This window comes from Humulus lupulus, chromosome 4 (genome assembly GCF_963169125.1).
Source record: "Humulus lupulus chromosome 4, drHumLupu1.1, whole genome shotgun sequence".
Taxonomy (NCBI): domain Eukaryota; kingdom Viridiplantae; phylum Streptophyta; class Magnoliopsida; order Rosales; family Cannabaceae; genus Humulus; species Humulus lupulus.
In genome coordinates, this window is record NC_084796.1 from 88,372,661 (window position 1) to 88,400,263 (window position 27,603).

Consider the following 27,603-nt stretch of genomic DNA (forward strand, 5'->3'; position numbering starts at 1 on the left):
TTAAATGGCGATCTAGAGGAAGAAGTTTACATGGAAATTCCACCAGGGCTGGAGGATTCTCTCAATCACAACAAAGTATGCAAGTTAAGAAAGTCATTACATGGGCTGAAGCAGTCTCCACGAGCATGGTTTGATAAATTTGCTAAGTCAGTGATTAGAAGTGGGTACATTCAATGTCAGACAAACCACACTTTCTTTGTGAAATTTTCCCCAGAAGCGAAGGTAGCTATTCTAATAGTGTACGTGGATGATATCATTCTTACTAGGAATTATGAAGAGCTTGTCAGATTAAAGACAATACTAGCAAGGGAATTTGAAATAAAAGAAATTGGGCATCTCAAGTATTTTCTTGGTATGGAGATAGCACGTTCAAGGAATGGTACATTTGTCTCTCAACGTAAATACACTCTAGATTTACTTAAAGAGACGAGTATGCTTGGATGCAAACCTGCAGCAACACTGATGGACTCAATCAAGAAAATTGGATTAGAAAAAGATAGTGTTCCAGTGGACAGGGGGAGATACCAAAGATTAGTTGGTCGTCTTATCTATTTGTCACACACTCGACCTGATATTGGCTTCGCAGTGAGTGTTGTCAGCCAGTATATGATTAGCCCAACTGAAGAACACGTGGAAGTTGTTAATAGAATCTTAAGGTATCTTATGACGACCCTGGGAAAAGGCTTATTGTACAAGAAGCATGCTAGCAAAGAAGTTGAAATCTACACAGATGTAGATTGGGCATGTGACATATCTGACAGGAGGTCAACTTCAGGATATTGTTCATATGTGTGGGGAAATCGTGTGACATAGAGGAGCAGGAAATAGAGAGTTGTTTCAAGAAGCACAGCTGAAGCTGAATTCAGAGCATTTGCTCTTGGCATTTGTGAAGGGATGTGGTTAAGAAGACTGCTTAATGAGCTAGGGGTGATAATGGAAAAGCCTATCAAAATGCATTGTGACAACCATGCTACTATAAGTATTGCAAAGAATCTTGTTCATCGTGACAGGACCAAACACAACGAGATAGATAAGCACTTCATTTGTGAGAAGATTGAAAATGCTACTGTGGAACCAGTGTATATTCCTTCAATGGCTCAAGTTGCAGATATACTTACTAAAGCTCTTCCAAGAACTAATTTCGAAGATCTAAATTGCAAATTGGGAATGTATGATATTCACCACCCAGCTTGAGGGGTTGTGTGGAAATATCATAAAATTCGTATAGAATATTATGAATTATTTTATTTAATACAGAGCTCAGTTACACTAACTCTCTGTTTGCTTCCTAGTTTAGTGGAGGATATTTTCCTCACTTATTTTGCTATTTATTTTTTATACGATTACTCCTTAGATTCGGGGATTTATATTTCACAATATTGTATAGTTTATAATATAAAATATTAGGTTGTACATATCGTTAAGAATAAGAAGATTTTTCCATTTCATCTCTAAAATTCTCAAGGTACTTCGACAATAGAAAGATTAGTAACAAAGGCCCGATATTGAGAAGACAATCCTTTATATGAAATGAACTGGTGTATAGGATGTTGTGTGCAGGATCTTACTCCCTTTCTTAATGCAATCGGAATGCCTAAGTTATCATCAGTATGAGAGTCATTAGTTGTGTTACCTGGAAGTTCTAAACTTGGATTAGTCGAATTGGACTCCTGAGCTTGCTCCAAGAGTGGGAGATCCTTCTTTTAGGACTCTTTTCCTCCTAGAATAAACATGCAACGCTCTCTTTGTTGGTAATAGTCTGAGTGTGGATTTCTAGAGTGGGTGTGCTAGGCAAGGTGGGCTCAATTGGCGGTAAAGTAGACTCAGATGAAGAGTGATATGGCTCATGAAGGATGACTCTTATGAAGGAGGAGGCTCTATTCCCAACTTGTTAGATGTAGGAGAAAAATAGGCTCCAGTGGTGTGCTAGGTAGCCAAAAACCACATTCATTTGTGTTTGAGTTCTCTTCCTGAATGTCAGTTTTCTCATAATAAGGTTGATTTTCAAAGAAGGCTACATCCATGGTGACATGGGTTTTCTTGGTAACATGAGAGTAACATTTATACCCTTTTAGTGTGGAGGAATATCCTAGAAACAAACATTTTATAGCTCTAGGATCAAGTTTGCTAGAATTAGGTTAGTGGTTATGGACAAAAGCCATACACCCAAATACTTTGAGTGGAAGCAAAGAGAGTATTCAAACCTGAGGATAGGATTCATCAAGGGTTTTCCATGGTGTTTGAAAATGGATGACTCTAGAGGACTCTATTGATGAGGTAGGTGGCTGTGAGAACTACCTCTCCCCAAAAATAACTTGGGGCATTCATGGTACAAAATGGAGCAGGCCACCTCCAAAAGATGTTTGTTATTTCTTTCTGCAACCCCATTTTGTTGGGGTATATCCACACAAGAACTTCGGTAGATTATTCCAAGAGTAGAAAGATAGCCTCCTAGAATTGAATTGAAATTATCTATGGCGTTATGTCCTAAGGATATTGATATTTGCTTGAAATTGATTTTTGATCATACTAAAGAAATTTTAAAAAATAATTGTAGCATCTAATTTTTGTCAAAATAAAATACATTATTGTTACTCTCTCTAGTATGATTATCAATTAATGAGATAAACCATTTAAATCCGAAAATATTACTGACCCAAGAGGCCCCAAATATCACTATAAATGATAGAAAAAGGATGAGACAATTTATAACCTTCGATTGGATAATTATTTCTCACATGTTTTGAAATTTGACATGCCTCACAATGAAAAGTGTTTTGACATTTTTATTATTGAATAAACCAGGAAACAACTTTTTTAACTAAAGAAGATTAAGATGCCCTAGCCTATCATGCCATAACATAATAGCATTTTCTTTATTTGACAAAACGAGAAATGAAACACTACTAATAGATGGAGTTTGTTCAACCGAATTACTAGGAGTTTTAAGAAGATAAAGTCCGCCACACTCCTTAGCATTGCCAATTGTCCAAACTCCAAACTAATTCCACTTGAAATTCACAGTGAGTAGAGAAGAATTTAGTAACACATTTCATATCCCTCGTGAGTTTACTAATAGACAATAGGCTACAAGATAATTTGGGAACCAACATAATAGATTTTAGTGTCAAATTATTGGAAATGACCACTGAACCCATTCCCCTACAACCTTAGATAGAGATCGATCAACTATTCTCACCATAAAGTTTCCTCATGTATGGAAAAGTGAAGCATTACCAATCATGTGGTCTGATGCACCGAATTCTATTATCCAAGGAGTTGAAATCTCCATATTTGATTTTAAAGCCACTGCTAGATTACCTCTTTGTGCCACCAAACTTGTGCTCACAGTAAGGTCATGTTGAGAGGATTGTAGTCCAGTTGAAGAAGAGCTAAACATTTTCTGAAGTAGCTCTAGCTGTCCTTTGCTGAACAAATTTGTCTCGGGTGTAGGCAATGGTGTTTCTCTAGCTGAGATATATCCATGACTTTCTGATGCTCCCTTTGGCTTCCAACCTAGAGGTTTGCCATGGAGTTTCCAACATTTCTCACGGGTATGACCAGGTCTGTTGCAATAATCACCCCAAGGTTGCTCACCTCGCTTGTCATGCATGGATCATGGTTGGATCTTCCATTTGAATTAAATTTATTGGCTGCCAAGGCTGACCCTTCTGAGTTTGATGAATGAGAAGAAGGATCATCAGATAACATCACCTTAAAACGTCCCTCTTCACATCGAACTTCAGCAAACGCCTCCTCAGTCGAACGAAATGGAGTTCTAGCCACCACGCAACCACGAACTTCATCAAGATTTCGGTTAAGTCCAGCCAGAAAACCGTACACCCATTCATTCTCAGGCTAGCGCCATTGTTTGACCATACACTCACTCAGCACAACTGGAAACATCATCGGTAAATAGATCAAGTTCTTGCCATAAATCTTGGAGATCAGAAAAATATTGAGTCACTGAATTGGTACCTTGCTTTAAATCCTTTAACTTTGTGCAGATTTCAAATATTTAAGAAGCATTCCCAAGGTCTGAATACATTGTATGAGCTACATCCCAAACTTCTTTCGTTGTTTTGAAGTACAGATAGCGATGACTAACCTTTGGCTCCAATGAGTTGATAAGCCATGTAAGAACAATATAGAATTTTCAGCCATCCAAACGTTGTAGGTGTGATTGGTTGGTGAGGAAGCGGCAAGATCACCTATAATGTAACCAAGTTTGCCTTGGCCACATATTAATATCTTGGCAGATTGAGCCCACTGAAGATAGTTTTTCCCATCCAACTTGTGGGCTGTGATATGAAGAGAAGAAAGATCGCTACCAAAGGAGAAGTGATGGGAGAGGGATTAAATGTCTCAATTTGGACTTGGGATTGGTCGAAAGTTAGGAATTTCTCAACTTGGACTTGGGACTGGTCGGAAGTTGTGGATTTAGAGTTATTTCTTTTTTTTTTGAAAAAGAGACAAAGGTCAAAAGGCTGACCTCTACTCAAATAGTTGAAAACCCTCACTTATGGTGGAGGAACACCGTGGTTACAAATAAAACAACAAAACAGCCAAAAAAAAACCACAACAAACCCCACCCCTAGAAATTAAATCCAGAAGTTGCCCCAATCTCTAATAAGGTCATAGAAGGCAACCCCCTCAAAACATTTGTTTCTATACACCCAAGTAGCCACCCAAATTTTATCTTATTCCAAATAGTCTCTACAGAATTAGAAATATGTTCAAATAGTCTGTTATTTCTCTCAAGCGGTCATGGCAGCACCGTAGTTCACTATTTTAGAGAGGAAGAATCAGGTGTCCAGCTCTAATACCATAAAGATTATTTAGGAGAATATTTTCTAATTATTCTGAATGCAAAATACAACACAAAATACAAGGAGAATTGTTGAAAAATAGCAGCTGGTCTGCTGTATGAAATCTCCTAACATGAAAACAAATAAATGGAAATAACAATCCCTTAATGAAGGGATGTACAATAAAACTCCTAATCTACCAGATTTAGTAAAAAAAATAAACCTGTTTATTACAGCCAATTAATCCCTAAAAAACATAACAATAAATCCGGATTTCCCATACTAAGTAAATCAAGTAAGAAATAGAGGTAGGAAGAAAACTTGCCATAGCATATTTATCTGATGAAAAATGTCGAATGGCCTGTGGTCACCTAGGAAATTATGCAAAGTGAGCTATTAACATGCATTGATAGTTAACTAGACCAAAATAAAGCATAACAAAGATAAATAAATAAACATTGCACACTAATAGAAGCAATTTATTGCATAAGTAATAATATTCCAGAACTAATATTGCTTTTCTACTTAAAGGCACATGCTACAACCTTGACAAAGACGGCGTCCCTGATAGTAGAACTACATGCTTCACCTTGGTTGCCATGTCAAGTACAGCTTTCGTCTGTCAATTCACTAAAAAATTAATCAAATAATGTACAGCACCAACTTTTACAAGTATAAGCAAATCACACTACTTGAACACTTGCAAAGATAAGAAACAAATCAACAAAATTTTGGATGCAGATTTTCTTATAGGGTTTATACCACTTTACTAGTATCTTATTTATGTTATTACTTGTTTACACCCCTTAGTTTAGGTAATACCAAAACACTATCTTATTTTAGACAAATCAATATAAAACCATCACTTAAGTGCAGTTTTGGCTATTTATTTTAAATATGATTAAATTACTCATATTTTGATTACATAATGATAATATATCTAATATGTGTATATAAATAAATACAAACTCAATTTTATTATTTAATTTTCTTTAAAAAATTAAAATCTAAGTTTAAATTTTTAATAATTAAATTCCTAAAAATTAAAAATAAAATAAAATATCATTACTTTAATTAGTTAAAATTCTAAAAGGAAAACAAATTATTAAAATTTTAGATTTTTAAGTGATTAAAATTATTGTTCTATTTTTAAAGTTGGAATTTTAAAAAAAAATTAAATATTGAACTTTGATTTTTTTTTTTTAAATATTATATATAATATGAAGTTAAATAAAGATGTTATGATCATATTAAAAATAAATTTGACCAAAACAATACTAAATGATGTTTTTATACTGATTTGTTATTTTGGTATAAACTAAACTAGAGGGGTGTATGCAGGTAATGAACCAAATAAGAAGATGCTAAATTGATATATTCCCTTTCTTGTTATGATATCACCTATGTTACATAACCTATTTCAATATCACTACAAAACACACCCAATAAAAAACAAGCATAAAAGTATATATTGCACAAAGAATGAGGAGATTACTTAAAAAATACCCTGTTGTAATTCAACAAATATTTATAATCTGCTGATATTTCAGGCCCATGTGGAAATGAGAAATAGATTCAAATAGCTTACAGCTGAGTCCTCCTATCAAGGAAGAATAATATATAACATGATCCAGTATATAAATATTTTTTTTTTAAAAATGAAGCTGTAGCATCCCAAATTTGTTAATAAGGCTTAGTACTTCTTTTTTTTTTTTGGAAAAGAAGAGCCAGAGGTCAAATAAGACCTCCTCTCAAAACATTGACAACCCTCACTTTTGGCGGAGGAATACCGTGAAAACAAAAAATAAGAAAGATACAAAGCCTTTCAAAAAACCAGAACTAGAAAGATTACGACCACAAATACACCCATTCCCTACAAAGATCCAAAAAGAAAACACCATCAAATCCTTTCGACCTATACACCCACGTAGCCACCCAGAATCTAATTTTATCCCAAAGAGAATCGACTGGACACGAGGACTCTTCAAAGATCCTGCTATTTCTCTCCAACCAAACAACCCAGAAAGTGGCCAACACGGTACTCTGCCAAAGACGAGCCATTCTCTTCTCTCCCTCTAGTTGACACAGGAACAATTGTGAACACAAGGAAGGCATACACCAAGATACCCCGAACTCGTTTAACACTTTACCCCAAAGAGCCGTGGAGAAAGAGCACTCTAGAAAAAGATGAGTAATTGATTCACCTTTGTTTTTACAACAAACACACCAATTTGGTGACAAATAATGATAAGGTCTTCTTCTCTGCAAAATGTCATGGACACTTAACTTATCCAAGAATGACAGCCAACCAAACACTTTCACTTTCAAAGGGACCACACTCTTCCATAACCTCTTAGCCCAAGGCAACTCTGGACCTTAATGAGCATAGGTCAAACTATGAAAGGCAGTCTTGCAGCTGAAAACTCCACTATTGTCTGGATTCCAAATCCTCTTATCCTCCAAGATTGACGCTAAATTCACAAACTTAATCAAATTTAACAGCTCAACCAAACTAGGAACCTCCCTATCAAATAAATTCCTTTTGAATCGAAAGTCCCAGTCCAGGCCACCCGAACTGTTGTCCTCCTCCCCCACTACCATGTCCTTAATCAAATAATTCTTGGCCTCGGTTACCCTGAATAAATCAGGGAATTTCGATTTCAAAGAACAATCACCAATCCAAACATCCTCCCAAAAACGAATCCTGTCTCCCCTTCCAACTTTAAAATAGACCAAGCGTCTAAACTCCTCATACAGAGCCGAGATGTCTCTCCAAAGACCACGAACAGACAGTCTACCTCCCACATTTGTATCCCAGTGGCCCCCATCAATCCCATACCTGCTTTTAACCACCCTATGCCACAAAGAAGTACTCTCCAAAGGAAACCGCCACAACCACTTCAAGAGAAAAGCCTTTTTCCTCAACACTAAATTTCCAATTCCCAAGCCCCCATGACTATGAGATTTACAGACTTCGTGCCAAGATACCAAGTGGTTTGCCCCTGACTGTTCCGCACCTTCCCACAAAAAGTCACGCATCAACTTTTCAATAATCCCCACCACACTCTTAGGGATACAGAACAACGACAAATAATAAATTGGGATTGAAGACAAAACCGATTGAATAAGAGTCAACCTACAACCTCTAGACAAAAAAGCACTCTTCCAAGAATCCAAATGATTAGCACATTTCGAGATAACAGGCTCCCAAAATCCCTTGGAGCAAGGAGAAGCCCCCAAAGGAAGTCCCAAATACTGTATCGGCCACTGTCCCACCTCACAACCTATCTCTTTTGCTTGCCGCTCCACTACCTCCTCAAGCAAATTGATCCCCAACAATTGACATTTCTGCAAAATGATAGATACACCAGACACAACGCTGAAAACCTTAAGGATATCCAAAAGCACAACCAAGGACTCCTCATCGTTCGCAAAAAATATCGTATCATCGGCAAACTGAAGATGACTGACGTCCACGTTATCCTTACCCACTGAGAAACCTCTAAAAGCTGAAGTATTTTTAGCCTTATCAATTATTCTGCCCAGAACATCTGCTACCAAAGTAAACAAGAAAGGGGACAAGGAATCCCCTTGGCGAAGACCCCTCGAACCTTTGAACTTTCCCCTTGGACGCCCATTTAAAAAGACAGAAAAAGATGTGGAGGATAGACAACCACGAATCCACCTCCTCCAAAGATCGCCAAACCCTTTCTTTTCCAGAACTAAATCCAAGAAACCCCAATCCACACAATCATAAGCCTTAGTAAAATCAATTTGAACACCCAACCTTTTCTACCCTTGCTCCTGTACTCCTCTACTGCCTCGTTTGCGATTAAAATTGCATCCAAAATTTGCCTACCCTCCACAAAAGCTCCTTGAGTTTCCGCAATTGTGTCCGAAAGAACTCTTCGAAGTCTATAAGCCAACACCTTTGATATGATTTTGTAAAGACTAGTGACCAGCCTATAATCCCTCACCCGACAGCTATTTAATTTCTTAGGAATAAGACAAATAAAAGTTTCATTGGTTCTCCCATGAATGATTTCGTCATCGAAAAAACCTCAAAAAACTTCGAGAAGATCACTTTTCACAACATCCCAATTATTCTGATACACAGCCATGGAGAAACCATCTGGCCCCGGGGATTTAGAGCCGTCACACACGAAAACCGCTTGTCTAATTTCATCTTCCGCGAAAGGCCGCTCAATAAAAGAAGCCATAACCGCTGTAATCGGAGACCAAGAAATGCCATCCACCCCAATCCAAACTCTGGGAACCGCTGAATACAAAGAAGAATAAAAACCCACAATAGCCTTTTCAATATCAGCATCTTCAACCCAAACAGTTCTATCTTCTTCCTCAACCCTAGAGATAAAGTTTCTCGCTTTCTGAGCACTAAGGATACTATGGAAAAGTTTGGAATTAGCATCCCCTTCCTTGGCCCATTGACACTTCACTTTAAACCAAACACTCCTTTCCTCCTCAAAGACAATCTGTTGCCATTCTTCCTTCACCTTAGAGTGTTCCATACGATAATGCTCATTCCACAATCCCCCTTCCTCTAATCTGTCCAACTCAAACAACCTCCTTTCTAGCAGATGTTTTTGCTCTTTCCTAGTCCCATAGACCTGCCGACTCCATACCTTAAGTTTATCTCGAACCATTGCAAGCTTTGACATAAATTGAAAATCCGGCCATCCTTGCACCTTAGCCGAATCCCACCAATGTTGGAAATTACTAGAGAACTCCCTATGCTCCAACCAAGAATTATCAAACCTGAAAGGAGAAGGCCCCCATGAAGGAGGGCTCGAATCTAACACCACCGGACTATGATCAGAAACTATTCGAACCTGAACTTCCTGCCGAACGAAGGAATATATTCCTGACCAAGAGGGAGTATGAAGGAATCTATCCAGCCTACAACAAATAGGCTCATGTCTATAATTCGACCACGTGAACCTCCCATTTTGAAGTTTGGGGTCAACCAATTTTAACTCTCTAATCAAAGCATCAAACTTCTTCATACTTATAGTATTTGACTTGCTATTCAGTTTCTCAACACTCCTAACCACATTAAAATCTCCCCCAACACACCAGTTATTACCACAGATAGCGCTCAATCCTGCTAATTCATCCAAAAAGCTATCTCTCTTATCATACACTACAAGCCCATAAACACCAAAGAACCGCCAAGGTTCCTTCCCCTCAGCCACCAAGCAAACAGAAATTGAGAAATCCCCAACTAAAGAGTCAATAATGGAGACACTCCTTGTATCCCAAACTACCAAGGTACCTCCCGAACGACCTATCGCCTGCCGAAGAATCCAGGCTTTAAACCTAGACCTCCAAATGCTTTCAATGAACCTCCTATCTATTGACGCCTTTTTGACCTCTTGAAGAACGATAATATCTGGATTAACTTTACAGATTAATTCCTTAATCGTTTTACGTTTTCCTTTGGTACCACATCCCCTCACATTCCAAGAAAGAATCTTCATTAATCATAATTATACCCCACAACATTCTTCTTTCTTTTATCATAGTTGACATTGAAACTTAGTTTTCGTAATTCACAGGGACTTTTCTGAGAAAGACTTACTGAACCACCTTTATCTTCCTCTCCCTTGACACAAGGTATCATCGAAATACCCAGAGAGTCCATGGTACTAATAAGTCGAAATGACTCAGTCAACACGTTTTCCTCCCTTCTCATAAAAGTGCCCAAAGCTGCTAAATTTTCCTGCTTGGAAGTGGAACCTTCCTCTAGCACCTCACTCTCGCCTTCACCCTTGACATCAACCTCAAGCGAGGATTCTCCTTGAAGACTATATCCATCCCACAAGCTACTCACTTGTAACCATGTATCCTCCCCATCCTCCTTTACACCATCAGTATCATCATCCACATAATCATCTTCTGAGCTGCCCGAATCAAGATCTTCAATCACTGGATAAATAAAATTATCCTCTTCCAAAGCTGGGTCAAACAAAGGCATCCCTCCTCCCTCTTCTTCTGAGACAGTAAGTCTTGTTGTGCTACACTGAGAAGGCTTACGTGAGTACACTTTCCAGCCAGCCATCTCTGCTTCAATTTGTGACTCATTGTCCTCTGAACTCTTCAACAGAACACTATGTTTACTAGAGGGGTTCTTCCTCACCGAAGCATTCCAGTAAAAAAATTTCCCTGGAGAGAAACTATCTCGTCTCTTTGGTTTAATTCCCTAAAGGACTCGAAGAAAGACAAACGAAAATGGCCAGTCCAAACCCCCGTGGCCCAGATTTTTAAAATCAATCGTTGGATTGAAGAGAGCCCTTTGCGTTAAATCCACTTTGAAATAACAAGGCCCATTTGCCACAAAAACTGAAACCCAGCCCAAAGAATTAGCTAAAAAAGAGAACCTGAAGCCATCAATCTGCCACGTGCTTAAGATAGTCATTTCTTTGTTTTTAAAAACTGAACACGTGTTGTTCAACTCTGAATTTTTAAAAAATAAGTCTTGACTTTAATCTCTTAAAAATTTCCTTTAATGGCATGCATCCGTTACGTGAAAGATTGACTAATTCCTGGGAATCTGCCGAAAATGGCGTATCTAACTGGCCCGAGTAATTCGCTCTCGGACCGTCGTTGACCTCCGTAACGCCTCCCTTGAACTCATCGTCTTCCTCCCTAGCCTCCTTTCTTTCGTGAATGAACCCCCTTACTCCTTCGAGAGAAACCCTACTGGAGCTTCCTGATCAGTCGACGTCTTCAGAGGCATTATCCTCATCCAAACTTGTCTGGTTCGCTGGGTCTGCTTCCTTCCATTTTGTTGGCATCTGAACAGGCGCAAGGAAAGACTTTCCCCATCGAACGGAAGTGAAATGCGGCTGGGGATAAAACCAGAGCCATCCCCCACCACTTTAAGGCGAGCACAGAAGTGATTCTTCCCCTTCAATGTATCTCCATCAATTTCTAACAACCCTCCACAAGTTGTACCAATCACCTTAAAAACATGATGGTTCCAAATATTCAAAGGAATCCCTTCAATACCGATCGACTCATGTTTACACGAAATTCTCCTTTCCAACGATTGACTCGCCCAACTCCATTTGACAAAGGAAATTGTTGAGAGTCTAGGAATGGTGACCGAATCAGTGGAGACCAACTTCTCCTGCTCCCTCTCATTTGCACACCAAATTATGACTCTGTCATCTGAGAATGAAGAAACCCTTAACTTTTGTCCCATCCATCTCTGCACTCCATCCTAAATAAACAACCAAGATGATCGACTATCCAATCTAAACATAAAAACAGCCAAACGCCAATCGAAAATTGCCTCATCCCCTGATTCAACTGATTGGCACTCTCCCAATATCCTCTTTTCATCTATGTCAATCGCTTCCTTCTCTGCCATGGTTGTCGGAATTGCTTTCCTCTTAACAATGGAAGCTCAAGTAGCCGACTTGTCCACCTTCCTTCCGAGTGTCCCTTGAGATTCAACCTTTCTCTTCCTAACCAATTGAATCAAACAGCCCACTAAACCTCTCCAACCCTTGCCGAAATCCTCCTCAGGAATGATGATCGAATTAAAAACGCTGTCTTTTAGGACTGAAATCTTCAAAAAAACTCCTCTAACATTCTGGACACAATCCAGCAGCACCCTCATGGAATTATTTCTGAAAGTTCTCCTCCGAAATACATTAAGATTAACTCCAGCACCAAGCATCCCTTCCACCTCTTCTAACAGCCACAAAGATGCATCTAAAGTTAGCGAAATCTCAAAGCTTGTTAACCTTGTCCTTTCACAAATTCGAATTGAACCACCATCCCTAGAAAGGGTCAGCATGAACACCTTATGAACTATTCTAAAACTCCAATACCTTTGACCAGAAAACGAATTGGGAATCACCGATCCAGATTTTTGTCCAAATCCAGTGGGGAAATGGACAGATTTCTTCCCATAACCAGAAGGGTTATGGTGCACTCTTGACCTAGACATATCAGAACGATCTCCTCAAACTGTTCTAAGATACACTAGTCATCTCACATACTAAGGAAGTGTATGATTAAAGAACAACTATTAATAAGACTTAGTGCCTTGATTAGCATGTCAGGAGCATAAATGGATTTATATATGGATTTAATTATATATGTGATTATGTAAAATATGAGTTACATTAAGATATAACTACTTATGCATGCTTATGTGTATTAAATGTGATTGTGGACTTGTTTTTGTGAAAAATGAGCATTTTCGTAATTTTGACCCATTAAGGGTATAATTGTAAATATATGTGTTATGTGATTGAGACCACATTATTATATGAATATATTTACAATAACGGGCTTAGGTCAATCCTTTAGAGCGATTTGGCGGAAAAGTCACAACGGGGACTTGTACCCGGCTCAGGGTGAGCCAAGGAGTATTTTAGTAATTTTGCATAGGTACTAAGGGAATTAGTGGAGCATTATTGGAGAAAATATTCATATTTAGAGGGTTAGTAATCTAAGTGGGAAATTAGGAGTGTAAATTAAGGTTTAGTAGGATTAGTGGCAAAATGACTAATTTGCCCTTAGGGATACTTTGAGTAGGAGTATAGAGTGAGGGTATTATGGTCATTTGACCAAGGGAATTAGAGAAGATCCACTAGGTGGCTGGGTAGTGAAGGACTTTTGTTTTTTCCTCAAGCTCTCCCTCTCTTGGTTTTTCTCAACTCACCCTAGGAAGGACACTTGAATTGGAGGGAAATTCTTGGAATTTTGGAGTAATGATTGAGCAACTGAGCAACAAGAGAGAGATTAGAAGCTGTTGAAGCTGCATTCAACCAAGAATTTTCGGAATCCTAAGGTGAGCTATGCCTAGTGTTTTCTTTTCACTTGTTGGAGTATTCTTGATGAGTTTTATGGGAACTTTTGGGTTTGATTTTCGAAATTGGTAAGTTTGCTATGTTTAAGGGAATTGGGTAGGCATAGAATATGTTCTAGAGTGGATTTGGGATTCGAAATTGGATTGGAATCATGAGTTGTGGTTATAATTTTCAGATTTGAGTAAGAGCTTGGGTTCAAGAGCTCTATGTTATGAATTTTTGTATCTTTGGGTTTTTGATGTTATTAGTGATGCTATGATGGTGTTTTGATGTTGTAGTACTGACTTGTGGGTTGTTTTGTGGCCAAAACCTGTTGAAAAGTCAATTTTGGGTAGATTTTCTAGGTCTGGTATGCAGGAGAATTGCAAGGGCTTGGTTTGGGGAAGAACATAGGAACATGGGCTCGTTTTTAGGTTTCTGGCAACCTAGCGCAATCATGCTAGGTTGGGGCACGATCGCGCTAGTGTCTCAGGGAGTGGGGATTTTGAACTCAATTTTGGGTTTCGGAGTCGGTGGCGTTGGGTTACGGCACGACTGCGCCAGTACCCCAGAAAGCCCAAATTTTATGTGGGCACAATCGCGCCAGGTGCCCCGAAATGTGGTTTTGCTGGATTTTTAGGATTTGGGCTCGGGGAGTTCAGGAATCCATATGGTGGCCCACTTGGGGACTTGGGGATGTTTCTAACATCCCGATAGCTAGGAATAGTAAGCTTAAGAGTATGGTCTGGGGTGAGGCTCAGGACTTGAAGTCGATCCCTAATAAGAGTATGTTTATGCTGTGACTAGATTATAACAAGACTCGGGATCAAAATCATACTTGAGGTCATATCATCTATCGCACGAAACTCGAGGTAAGAAAATTGCACCCTAGTTGTGGTTAGGGCTCAGGCCCTGTTAATAAATATGAATATGACTATACTTGTGATTATCTGGCTAGGCATGCTTGTATATGCTACATCTGATTATGCGTTATACAATCTATATGTTTTATTATATCTAATCTAAAAGCTCGGCCCAAGGGCGCTGGGGACAGCAATAAGCGTGCGAAACGCAGGCCATTTGGCTAGGGCAACCTGGGAGTGCTATATGCACTTGGCTCGCCTGAACGCCACCTAAATAATCAGAAGTGCAAACTACACTTGTCTAACTCATTAACTGTCAAATTGGATTATGTGTTTGTTTGAGCAAACTATTGCTGCTAAGCTTGTTTATATTTTGTTACTTATTGAACCTGTTGATTTAAGTTTTATTGCTCAGTCTTGGCTCACGTGTGCTATGTGTTGCAAGTAAGGGAAAGGGAAAGTTGAACCAGCTATGAGTTTGAGAGTTTTAGGGGCAGCATGTACATTTGCAACTGCTCGACTGCCACGGTCGAGGATTCCAGAGGGACTAGAGTCAAACCTTAATTTTGCCGCTTAGGCTGGTTTATGTTGTAATTACTTTTGGGAGTTGTAAATGCCTTGTAAATGTTTATTTTGGGATCCTATTTATAGACTCAAACTTTTAAATGAAAATAACTATTCCTATAATCAAAATTTTAAACCCTAATCTGTTAATTACCTTAGTTACACGTTTATATCCAAATAACTTGATTGACAAGTCCAGTACTATTTAAAATACACAGTGTAATGGTCTTGGCTATCCAGGGCGTTACAAAAGTCATGAGAACATTCATCAAAAAGAAAATTATTAGAGCTAATTGCTACTGTATTTAGAACTCAAAAACTTGATTGTTAAAAAGCATTTCTCATAGACTAGATTGTCAAACATTGAAGAAATTGAGAATAATATTACTGCCAAAGAAATTTTGATGAATAACACACCATCACAAACTCAACCAAAATTTAAGTAACTGAAAACACAGCAACTACAAACTTCAAACAGAAATAAGTTACATCAAGATCTACCAATCTATCAACTAGCTAGAGAAGTAATTATGACTTAAGGATAAGTTGTTATATAATTATAGAAGTATAAGAATTATTTTACATTTACATGTTTTTTTTTAAAACATTTACATGAAATTTATGATTCATTGGCATATGAACAACTAGTTTCCATCGTATGCCAATATTGACTAGCATGGCCAAAATACAGTAAAAAAACTCTCATTTGAAATTCTGGATGATTCAAAAATCATTTTTAGTCAATTCTTAACATAGTAAAGAGATGGTGCATCTAGAACTACTAATTAAATTATGCACCTACAAATAAGAACATGATGTACCTCTCCTGGTTCTGCTTTCTTTGTACATCGTACATGGTGAGATTCATCAACTACTAAAAGAGCCCATTCTCGCTCAAGCATGCTTTTCCTCAAGCGGTAAAGCATAGTATAAGAAATAACAACTACTTTGGGAAACCTCTTCAAAAGGACAGGATTATTTTGATGACCAAAAACTGGAGCAAAAGTGGACAAGTGAATTCTAAGAAAAACAAGATAAAGTTATTAAGCTATTTAACAACTATGAGCATTAAGCAAAATGACTGATTCATTTCAGCAAATAAATAGGATTGACTGGCAAGTTTATCAGGACAATCCAGTTATGCCTATAATATAAATAAAAAATGAGTCGAAGGAGCAGAACAAATTAGATACATAAGAAGAAAGAAAGCATTACCTAGATGGATATCAGAAGGCAAAAGAAATGGAACCCAATGCTCCAATTCTTCGGCCCATGAAAAACGCAAAATAGCTGGGCAAACAACGAGAACAGAACCTTCATCCATAAGACAGCAAGCAATTGCAATAGCCTGAGTTGAAAAAAGAGCAGCATGCAATTTTCAGCTAATTTACGGAAAATAAAGACAATTTTAAATTGTCTAGGATCTTTCAGAGCAAATAGTAAAAACAGCAGAGCAGTTTGATGTTTCCAGCTTGATAACATAGGTTGCCTTTTTATTTCTCCTTTTATCATTCGTGAATAACTATACGATTTTCTCCATTTTTGCATTCCCAGCATGATCTAATTATACTTCATTATAAAAGGTATCGTTTAGAAAGAAAAGGTAAAACCAAGATAAATCCACAATGTACATAAGAACAGCAATTCAACATCTTATTAAAAGTTGTAACTGCATTTGTTAAGTAGCATCTATAATTCAAGCACAGAGGTTTCCTATTTAGGTAGAATCATCAGGACAGACGTTCACTGCTTCCAAAACACATTAAAGAAATTTTAATTTATATGATCATAAACAAGCAATAAAACATATATTTAAGCTATGCAAACATCCCTAGTAAGTAGTACCTGCAGTGCTTTCTCAGAGCCCAATTCAACTTAAATTTTCACATGTCCAGCCAAAAGGCACAAACCATTCATCTCAAATTTAAAGAAATTAAAATATTAATAATGGAGAAATACCTGCAGTGTTTTCCCAAGTCCCATTTCATCAGCAATAAGACACCGGCCTCCCCTCTGCAACCCAAATTTAATACCATCAAGTTGAAAAGGCAAGAGTGCTTCCAACAGAGTCTTCGGTAGCTTTCCAATCAACTCGTTAACCTTTTCATCAGAAAAGTGTTCCGGCCGGCATGGCATCCATCTCTCCAATGAGTGTGAAAGTCTCTCAACAACATTAAAAGTTGCCCAAGGTATCTCCTCAACTTCAACATTCTTGCTGCTCTTTAAACACTTCAACACTGCACCATAATCCCTCACCTTATATACGCAAGCCTTTCCACCACCATGATTTTGAGTATAGTGAGACGAAATAACCTGAAAAGAAGATTAACAATAAAATAACACAACAGAAACTCAATTCACTTCCATACACTACAGCCTTAAATTCTTCACCTTTCCAGAGTTTAAAACCAAAATTCAGAAGATCCATGATTTCATTTTTCATTACTCCCATTATAAACAGCAAAATTCCTTTTATTATTTTAAAAAATCACGTTTTTCAGAAAGAGAGAAAAAACACCAAAATCTAGAAAACCCAACATACTATTTCGTTTTTGATTCTCTCTCTCTTTTTATTTTTATGTCTAGAACCAAACAGAAAATTAAAAAAAGAAAAAAAAAACTGCTCACCATGGACAAGCAATCGGCTAGTCTCCGCAAGCATTCCTCTTCTCCCGGATAATCAAAACCCCCAAGCTTGAGTGGGGTAATCGAGAATGAGTCGGGGGAGCATACTTCAAGCCTGACCCTGAACTTTTCAGGTAAATGGGTATTGGAAATCGGGTCTGTACGGACGAGTTCGTGCGGTTGATGGGAAAGCTTGGGGCACTTGGCGAGCGTAGAGGGGCGGTTCTGTTGTTGTTGTCCATTGGAGGATTCGATAAGTGCCTTGCGCTTTGCTAAGGCTGCCAGGCGGTTCGCTTCGGCTCGTTTCCTCTGGTCGTCCGTAATCTCCATGGACGAAGTTTAGGGTTTAAGAAACCGGAATTTGAAGAAGCAGATAGAGCAAATGGAGCGGGAAGAGAAAATCGACATAGAGTGTAAATCACGCGCCAAACTTTTAAACTTTATTAATTTCTTTTGGCTACTCCTATTATTGCCCCCAACTTCCATTCTTATTACATTTTACCTACCAACACAATGTCCACTTTATCCTAAAAAATGACATCACCTAACCTCACATTATTTATTTTACACCAAATATTTACATTATACCACACAAAAACTTCTCTATATTTTTGTTGACTGTTTTTTTCGCTATCAACCTAATCTAAAAACTTGACAAAAAATAAAAGAAAATAACACAGAGGTTTTACGTGGTTCAGGATATAAAAAAGCCATAATCCATGAGTATTTGGTATTAGAGAGTTTAAAGCTTGTTTGAGCAAGCTTCAATAGTCTCGAGCAGTGTATATATTGCTCTGAGTTTACAATGTTTAACTAGCCAAAAATCTAAACCCTTTACAAAGAGATATCACAGTCTTATTTATAAGGGTCTGGGTCATTAATGTACCTAATGGACAATTAATACAATATTCATCATTATTTTGGGAGTAAAATGTTAATTGATTACATAGGGATGCACTAATAAAGACTATGGGCTCAGGAAAATTGCACAGGCCCATTTGCAGAAAGTTGTTGTAATGCCCTAGATAACCAAAATCGTCACACTGTGTATTTTAAATAGTGTTTAACTCGTTAAACAAGTCATTAGGTCATAAACATGCATCTAAGTATTATTAATGGCCAGGGTTAAACCCTAGTTCCCCTGAAACACCTTGGTCGTGGTGGTCAAGTGGCCACATATGTGCACGTCGCCACCTAAGCTCTCCACTCAAGACTAGGTAAGCTTTATTTTCCCTTTACCTGTACCATATAGCACCCGTGAGTCAAGGATCAGCAAGAAAACTTATTATTGCATGTATACAAGTCTTAATAAATGATCATGGGGTCCTGTGCCTTGAATAGATGATTGTTAAGTCATCTTGGGGTCATGTGCCCTGAATAGATGACTGTTAAGTCATCCTGGGGCTTTGTGCCATTAAATGATGATTGTAAAGTCATCCTGGGATTTTGTGCCCTAGCTATGTGACCATCAAGTCACCTGGGCCTTTTATCCCTGGCTCTAAGTAACTAGCCATAGACTAGCCAAGCGCTTTAGTTTTCTTCGACCATTGGGTCGGATGAGCGTATAATGCTCTGTTGATTAGATCTAATCATATCGACCAACGCTCATTGCGCTATTGCCGCTCTTGACTCATAAGTCAATGCCATACAACCAGTGCTCAGCACTATTGTCGTTCCTAACTGATAAGTCAAAGCTTCACAACCAGCACTCAGCACTATTGTCATTTCTGACTGATAAGTCAGTGCATTTCTCAAGTAAACAATGCAACCAGGCATTCATGATGCAATAGATATCCATATATAGAGCACTCAACTTGCTTCATCAATAATCATGTATGTCACATAATGGATGCAGTTTTCTTACCTCAGGCTTGAGCGTAAAATAGTTAAGAACGACCCTTGAGAACGATCCTGACCTTGGGCCCTTAGCGGTAACCTAATTATAACCAAATATGAAATCCCATCAATAAAAAGAGTAATAAAAAATTCCCGAACTAAGTCCTAGCCCTTAGGACCTCAAATTCTACCAAACGGGGCAGTAGATTGGATCTTGAGCCTTAAGGTTTGAAAACTCGCTCTTAAAACCAACATTGGCTCAAAAAGAACAGGCGGGCTACGACCTGCCCCCAAGGGTCGCGGCGCACCTCCCAAACAGACAGCCCCCATGTCTGGGTGCCAGGGGCGGGCCGCGACTTGCCCTTGAGGGTCACGACGCACCATGCAGACACAGCCCTAACAAAGCTCTGAGGTTCGCTTAGGTCGCGGGGCCTAAGAACTCAGCCGTGACTTGACCCTGCGAACCCAGCTCCCCTGCATTTTCTCCAATTCATACTCAATGTAAAATACTTCTAAACAATCCCAATATAAAAACCAAACCTCAAAACCACATCATCACCAAACCAGCAACAAAACCCAAGCTTAGAAACCCTCAAAACCCAATTCCATGATCAAACTTCCAAGCTTATAAACAACATAAAAACAAAGGAAAACTCAAATTTCAAGCTTAGAATCATTACCTCAACTATGAATTGAATCCCTCTAGTTGCTGCAATTCAATTCTAAACCTCAAGCTCTAGAACTCCAAGCTTGAATCCTTAACCTTAGCCTCCAAAAATCACACCGAGAGAGAGAAGAAAGAGAATGGTCGAGAGAGAGAAGGAGAGTACCCTGTTTCTATTTTTCCTTGGTTCTTTCTACAACCAACCTTTAGTTAAGCCTATCGCATTTAACCTAAAATGATTAAAATACCCCTAAGGCCAACCTAATCCCTCAAAGCCACCCAAGGGCAATTTTGTCATTACGACCTACCTCGTTAATCATAGTTAACGTCACACAATTCCTATTACTCCCAATATCCTCAAATAATTACCAATAATTTTCCATTACCCGCTCAATCTCGGTAATGTACTAAGTACCAAATTACCCCTATGCTCAACCCGAGCCCGGTAATTAACCCTGTTATGACTAAACCGCTAACTTGCTTCCTAGGATCGTCTCATGCCGAATAGCTCAACTATATCCACATAATAATGTGGTCTCACCCATATATCACATGCATGCACATAAATATACAAATACGCCCTCAATGGGCCAAAATTACAAAAATGCCCTTTTTATAAGAAATGGCCCACATATATGCAAATACAGTCATATAACAATACAACACACATAATCATGCATAGCATCACATAATAATGCATTAAATCAATTATTGCCCTCCTGGCCTCCTAATCCAGGCACTAAGCCATGTTAAGGAATTTGGGACGTTACAACTGCCCACTAACTTTATGGGGAATAGGTATCCTGATAGTGTCAGGATGCGGCTACACATTCGCCCATGTCAGGCGGCGTTGTGGGAAAAGTCGATTGTCAAGTGTTCGAACTAGACACCACTACTCGACGCTCACCAAAAATTGTCAAACGAACTCTTGGTGGGCCACACTTGGAGCTACTATAGGTTCAAAGACAAGAATCCTAGACCTGGAATTAGTGAATGAAGAAGGTGAGAAGACCACCTGAACAGTCCTTGGGGCATGGCTTCATGTGGATACATCCATGCCTTAGAAATAGATCACGGGGCGTGGCCTCTCCTGGAGACATTTGCGCCTTGAGGATGAACCTTAGGGCGTGGCCTCATATGGAGACATCAATGCCTTGGAAACAGACCACAGAACGTGGCCTCGCTCGGAGACATCCGTGCCTCGAGGACGGACCTCGGAGCGTGCCTCACTTGGAGACATCCACGTCTGGCTGGACCACAGCACTCAGAGTTTTACACTCTGAGGAGCTCTACGTGAGCTGTACGAAACCTCATTAACGTTCGAGGAGCTTCATTACTCCTCTAAAGACTGCAATGTGTCCAGTGTTGAAAACAAGGACAACATTTTCCCCCCAAGTCTTCGCTCGTCCTAGGACAGTGGAGACTTAAATGGAGAGGATTAATTCGAAAGGTTTTTGGGAGGAGACGCTTGGGCTCTTCATGACGTCACTCTCTTGAAAATTTAGTGCCACGCGTCGACTCCTTATTGCTGGGCCCATAAATCTATGCCATTAACGAGGAGTCCACTTTATGACCCAAAACGTCTAATTCGTACCCTAGGTGTCATTTCACCCCATACCCGAGGCGTCTTTTCCCATGCTAATGATCACGGTCCACGCCTTTTGGATCCTGACCGTTGGATTACTCTTGAGTGCTTATGTTGTAGGTAATCAATAGTCGGGGTGGAGTTACTTCCACCCTAAGCTCTTCGAGTATAAAACTCGAGAACTGCCTCTCAGAAATCACTTTTAGCATTTGAAATTCAAACCTCATTGTTATATTATTTTATAATATAATGTAATATTATATTATAATATAATGTTTTAGATTAAATAAATGTGACAAAGAGTGTCACATATTGTAACATATAATAGAGAGTTACAATATTTAGATATATGAGATATATCCAAATAATGTAACATATTTGGTGTTATTAATTTGTAACTTCCAAATATTACCCTTTATTGTGTAAATTTGTTGTTACACAATATTGAGATGAATTTCATAAAGTCATATGTGATATGGCTGTTAGAGATATGATTTTAACCCCAATAATGTGTTTTGGGAGTTACAAAATCATTTGAGAGGGTTTGGAAAAACAACACATTTTTTAGTGCTGAAAATGGTTAGTGGTCGCGGCCACTGAATGTTGGTGGTCGTGGCCTGTGGGACAGAGGCTAGTGGCTGCAGCCACTAATGTCTTTGGCTGCGGCCACAGGCCAAAAACTGACCAATTTTTCAGTTTTTTCAATCTTTGTTGAACGGCTCAAAAAACCCAAATAACTCTCAAATCTCATTTTTAATTCCATATTAATCCAATTAAACATTGGTAACAGCCATGGGGGTTGGTGGAATTTGAAATTCAAAGGGTGTCTCTAAACTCTAGAAATAGGAGCCTATAGCTCACTTGTAAGACACAGCATTTCTATCAATTAGAGCACTTGGCTAGAAACACCTTGAGGCTTGATAATTCCAGAAAGCTTTTCCAATATCCAGGAGAGATCCCTTAGTGCTTGAGTTAAGGGGAAATAAGCTTTTGGACAAAGGTTTTAAACCTTGTTCAAGTTGGTGATCCCCAACCCTCTTCACTTAGGTTGTGTAAGTGAGAGTTTTCTTGTATTTCTGTTTTCCATTCTATTGTATTGTTTTCTTCTTATTCTCTTGTTCTTTTTACTTGTATTTCTTGTTCAAGAGTTGTAATCTTTTCTTTTCTTTTGTTTCAAACACTTTACTTTATTTGTAACCTTTTGCTTAGAGTTGTATTTTACTATTCTCTTCTTCTTCATCATCTTCTTCATTTCCTTTGTATAATTGTAATTTTCAGTTATAGAGTTGTAACTCCTTTTAATCAATCATTATTATTTATAATATATTGCATAGAGTTGTAATTTCTTACTATTTCCATTGAGGCAAATTTATATTTTACTAACATTCAAAAGCTTAACCCTTTTTGTTTCAATGGAAGGGGAGACAATCAAGATCATGAACCAAGACCTAGTGAGATTGGATAGGTTTGATGGATCCAATTTTACTAGGTGGCAAGACAAGGTGAGGTTTCTTTTAACCACTCTCAAAATCGCCTACATCCTTGAGTCTTCCTTGGCACCTCTAGCCGAGCCATCCGACAAAGACACTCCCGAGGAGGTGGAGAAAAGAAGGAAGAGGGAGGAGGACAATCTCCTTTGTAGGGGTCATATCCTCAACGCCCTATCCGATAGGCTCTATGACCTCTACACCGAGACCAAATCAGCCAAGGAGATATGGGATGCACTTGAGAAAAAGTTTAAGGTTGAAGAGGAAGGTACCAAAACGTTCTTGATATCTCAATACTTCGATTTCAATTTTTTTGGTGATAAACCTATTCTTCCTCAAATTCATGAAATGCAAATAATTGTTAACAAATTGAAAGTGTTAAAGATTGAGCTTCCCGAGGCCTTTCAAGTTGGTGCTATAGTGGCTAAATTACTACCAACTTGGAAGAGCTATAGGAAAAGAATCCTTCATAAAAATGAGGATTATTCTTTAGAGGAAATCCAAAAACATATTCGAATCGAAGAGGAATTGATATGTAGAGATAAACTTGTGGAGGGGTCTAATGGTGAGACTTCCAAAGCAAATGCGGTGTCACAACCAAAACATCCCAAAAACAAAGGGAAAAAGGGTAACGAGAAACCTTTGGGTCCAAAAACCAACCCAAACAAGTTTAAGGGCGAGAAAGGTCCTTGCTTTGTGTGTGGGAAAAAGGGTCACTATGCTAGAGAGTGTAGGCATAGAAAAGACCAACAAGGACCTAAGGTGAACGCAACTCAAGAGGAAAACATAGTTGCTACCCTTAGTGAGGTGAATGCGGTCCAAGGCAAGGTATAATGGTGGTGGTATGATATATGTGCCATCGTCCATGTCACCTATGACAAATCATTGTTCAAGACCTTTGAAGAGTCAAAGGGCAACCATGAGATACAAATGGGCAATGAGGGCAAATCCAAGGTACTTGGCAAAGGTACTATTGAAGTCTACTTCACCTCCGGCAAGAAAGTTACATTAGTGAATGTACTTTATGTTCCCGAAATGAGTAGAAACTTGGTAAGTGGTGATTTACTTGGCAAGCCCGGCATTAAAGTCGTTTTTGAGTCTGGTAAACTTATACTTACCAAATCAAATGTATTCTTGGGAAAAGGGTACTCTTGTGAGGGAATGGTTAAATTGTGCACCAATGATGTAACTTTCAATGTTATCAATAAAAATGCTAATTCCGCCTATATTGTTGAGTATGATTCTTTATTTTTATGGCATCTTAGACTATCGCATATAAGTTTTTCAACCATGAAAAGAGTAGTAAAATGTGGTATGATTGCATGCAATATTAAAAACTATGGTAAATGTGAAACATGTGTTAAGGCGAAAATGATTAAGAAACCATTTCCTAGTGTAGAAAGATCATCTAATTTACTAGATTTAATCCATAGTAATCTTTGTGAATTAAATGGTGTTTTAACTAGAGGTGGTAAAAGGTAATTTCTTACTTTTATAGATGATTTTAGTAGATATACCTATGTGTTTCTTTTAAAACATAAAGATGAAACTTTTGATGCTTTTAAATTGTATAAATTAGAAGTTGAAAATCAACTAAATAAAAAGATTAAGGTGCTAAGAAGTGATAGAGGAGGAGAGTACTTCTCTAATGAATTCAATACATTTTGTGAAGAAAATGGTATAATTCATGAGTGCACTGCACCTTATACACCACAACACAATGGTGTTGCCGAAAGGAAAAATAGGACTTATCTAGAGATGATAAATTCTATGTTGGTGTTTTCTAAGTTGAACTTCAACTTATGGGGTGAAGCGCTTTTAACCACTTGTCACATTCTTAATCGAATACCGATGAAGAAAAATGAGATATCTCCATATGAGTTATGAAAAGGAAGAAAACCCAACATAGGGTACTTCAAAGTGTGGGGGTGTCTTGCATATTGCAAGAAAAATGAACCTAATAGAACAAAGTTAGGTTCAAGAGCCATAAAATGTGCTTTTGTTGGTTATGCCAACAATAGTAAAGCTTATAGGCTATTAGACTTAGAGTCTAATATTGTGATTGAATCTAGAGAAGTTGAATTTTTTGAGAATATGTTATGTGACAACAATTCTCAAGCCTCAACATATCTAAAGGAGAATTTGTTATATGAGAACAATTCTCAAGCTTCTACATCCAAAGTTGATTCTCAAGAGGAGAATTCTCAAAAAGATGTCAAGCAACCCTTTGAACCTAGAATAAGTCAAAGGCTTAAAAATCATAAAAGTCTAGTAATGGATGAGATAGATTCTCAACGAATTTCATTCTACATGGTAGAAGGAAATAGAGAGGAAGTCATTAGGAAAATTCCTATTGTACTTCTTGTTGAGGATGATCCTAAGACTTATAGAGAAGCTATGCAATCGAGAGATAGTGCATTTTGGAAAGAAGCCATCAATGATGAGATGGATTCCATTCTTTCCAATAACACTTGGGAATTGGTAGACCTCCCACCAGGATCTAAGCCAATTGGGTGTAAGTGGGTATTTAGGAGAAAATACCACACTGATGGCACTATCCAAACCTTTAAAGCTAGATTAGTAGCTAAAGGGTTTAGGCAAAAAGAGGGTATCGATTATTTTGATACCTATGCGCCTGTTGCAATAACAACTTCTATAAGAATTTTGTTCGCTTTAGCTTTTATACACAACTTGTATGTTCATCAAATGGATGTCAAAACGGCATTCCTTAATGGTGACCCCAATGAGGAGATCTATATGGAACAACCCGAAGGGTTTGTCCTACCAAAATATGAACATAAAGTTTGTAGACTTGTAAAATCCTTATATGGATTGAAACAAGCTCCTAAGCAATGGCATGAGAAATTTGATCAAGCCATCATGTCTAATGGGTTTAGACATAACAATGGAGACAAGTGTTTGTATTCCAAAACTTGTAAGGGTTATGTGATCATTGTTTGCTTATTTGTGGATGACATGCTTATTCTAAGTAATAGCATGAAAGGGATAGAAGAAACGAAGAGGTTTCTATCATCAACCTTCAAGATGAAAGATCTTGTAGAAGTTGATACCATACTCGGTATTAAAGATGCCAATACTCCATTCGATCATAGTGTAAAACTAGAGAAGAATGAAGGAAGAGCGGTGGCTCAATTGGAGTATGCTAGTGCTATAGGGAGTCTAATGTACGCTGCCTAGTGTACTAGACCTGATATAGCATTTGCGGTAAGTAAACTTAGTAGGTTTACAAGTAATCCAAGTGTGGATCACTGGAAGGAAATTGGAAAAGTCCTAGGTTATCTCAAGAAAACCAAAGGACTAAGCCTTCACTACTCCAAATTTCCTTCGATATTAGAAGGATATACAGATGCAAGTTGGATATCCAATCTTGGGGACAACCTGTCCACAACTGGTTGGGTATTTACACTTGGTGGAGGTGCAATTTCTTGGGGTTCCAAGAAAAAAACCTATATATCTCATTCCACTATGGAAGCAGAGTTCATAGCTCTAGCTGCTACCGGCAAAGAGGCTGAATGGTTAAGGGATCTGTTGATAGAGATTCCCCTAATCAAAGAGAATGTATCTACTATATCGATACATTGTGATAGCCAAGCGACATTGGCTAGAGCATACAGCGGAGTGTATAATGGGAAGTCTAGACACATTAGTCTAAGACATGGATATGTAAGAGAATTTATTCAAAGAGGAGTCATCTCAATATCCTATGTGAGAACAAGTGAAAATCTGGCGGATCCTTTCACTAAGCCACTAACGAGGGATTTAGTGGCTGCATCATCTCGAGGGATGGGACTTAAACTCCCTAAAGAGATTCACGATTGATGGTAACCTATCTTAACACTATTTATTTAACTAGTGTTAGGTTCAATAGGTAATAACAAGTCAATCAAGTGAATATTAGTTGTACTCAAAACAAATCCCATCTGAGATATTGAGTACTTGTGTGTTACCAAGTGGAGGGTTAAAACCGGAAGGTTTTTTAATAGAATTCAGTCTTGTAAAGACAAGTATTTTTGGTAACGAAATACTGTAAGAATTCTACCTATATGGACCTAGGGGTGGTGCCGCCTCTCATGAGAATTGAGAGTATTATCAAGAATGTCCATGAATGGAAAGTGCACATGGCTATTAACGGTGCAAAGCGAGACATAGAGGTCTCAAGTGAATATCGCAAAGGTGTGTGTGTTATCACCGATTTGTTATCATGAAAAGATGGTTCAATGCCTAGTGCAACCTAATTTTCGACAAATTTTGTGATAATTACACTATAGTAAAGTTCAAGTTGAAAAACACTTTGCTTTATGCACTAATGCAATGACTCCTATAAG

The 27,603-nt window shown here is 38.3% G+C and overlaps 1 protein-coding gene across 4 annotated transcripts in view; it reads right to left on the minus strand.

The window, feature by feature from the left end:
• Positions 1-18,115, minus strand: part of LOC133830616 (uncharacterized) — a 46,742-nt gene extending 28,627 nt beyond the window's left edge. For 2 of the 4 annotated variants that reach the window (XM_062260634.1, XM_062260633.1), the window contains exons 1-6: positions 17,689-18,114; positions 17,020-17,373; positions 16,276-16,408; positions 15,882-16,054; positions 5,354-5,427; positions 5,134-5,169 (exon numbers count right to left, since the gene is read on the minus strand). In XM_062260634.1, the coding sequence (XP_062116618.1) occupies positions 5,134-5,169; positions 5,354-5,427; positions 15,882-16,054; positions 16,276-16,408; positions 17,020-17,373; positions 17,689-18,015 (1,097 nt within the window). In that variant the 5' untranslated portion in view covers positions 18,016-18,114. Of the gene's footprint in view, positions 1-5,133; positions 5,170-5,353; positions 5,428-15,881; positions 16,055-16,275; positions 16,409-17,019; positions 17,374-17,688 lie in introns of all 4 variants that reach the window. The other 2 variants (XM_062260632.1, XM_062260635.1) reach the window with 2 other exon arrangements.
• Positions 18,116-27,603: the final 9,488 nt, after the last annotated feature.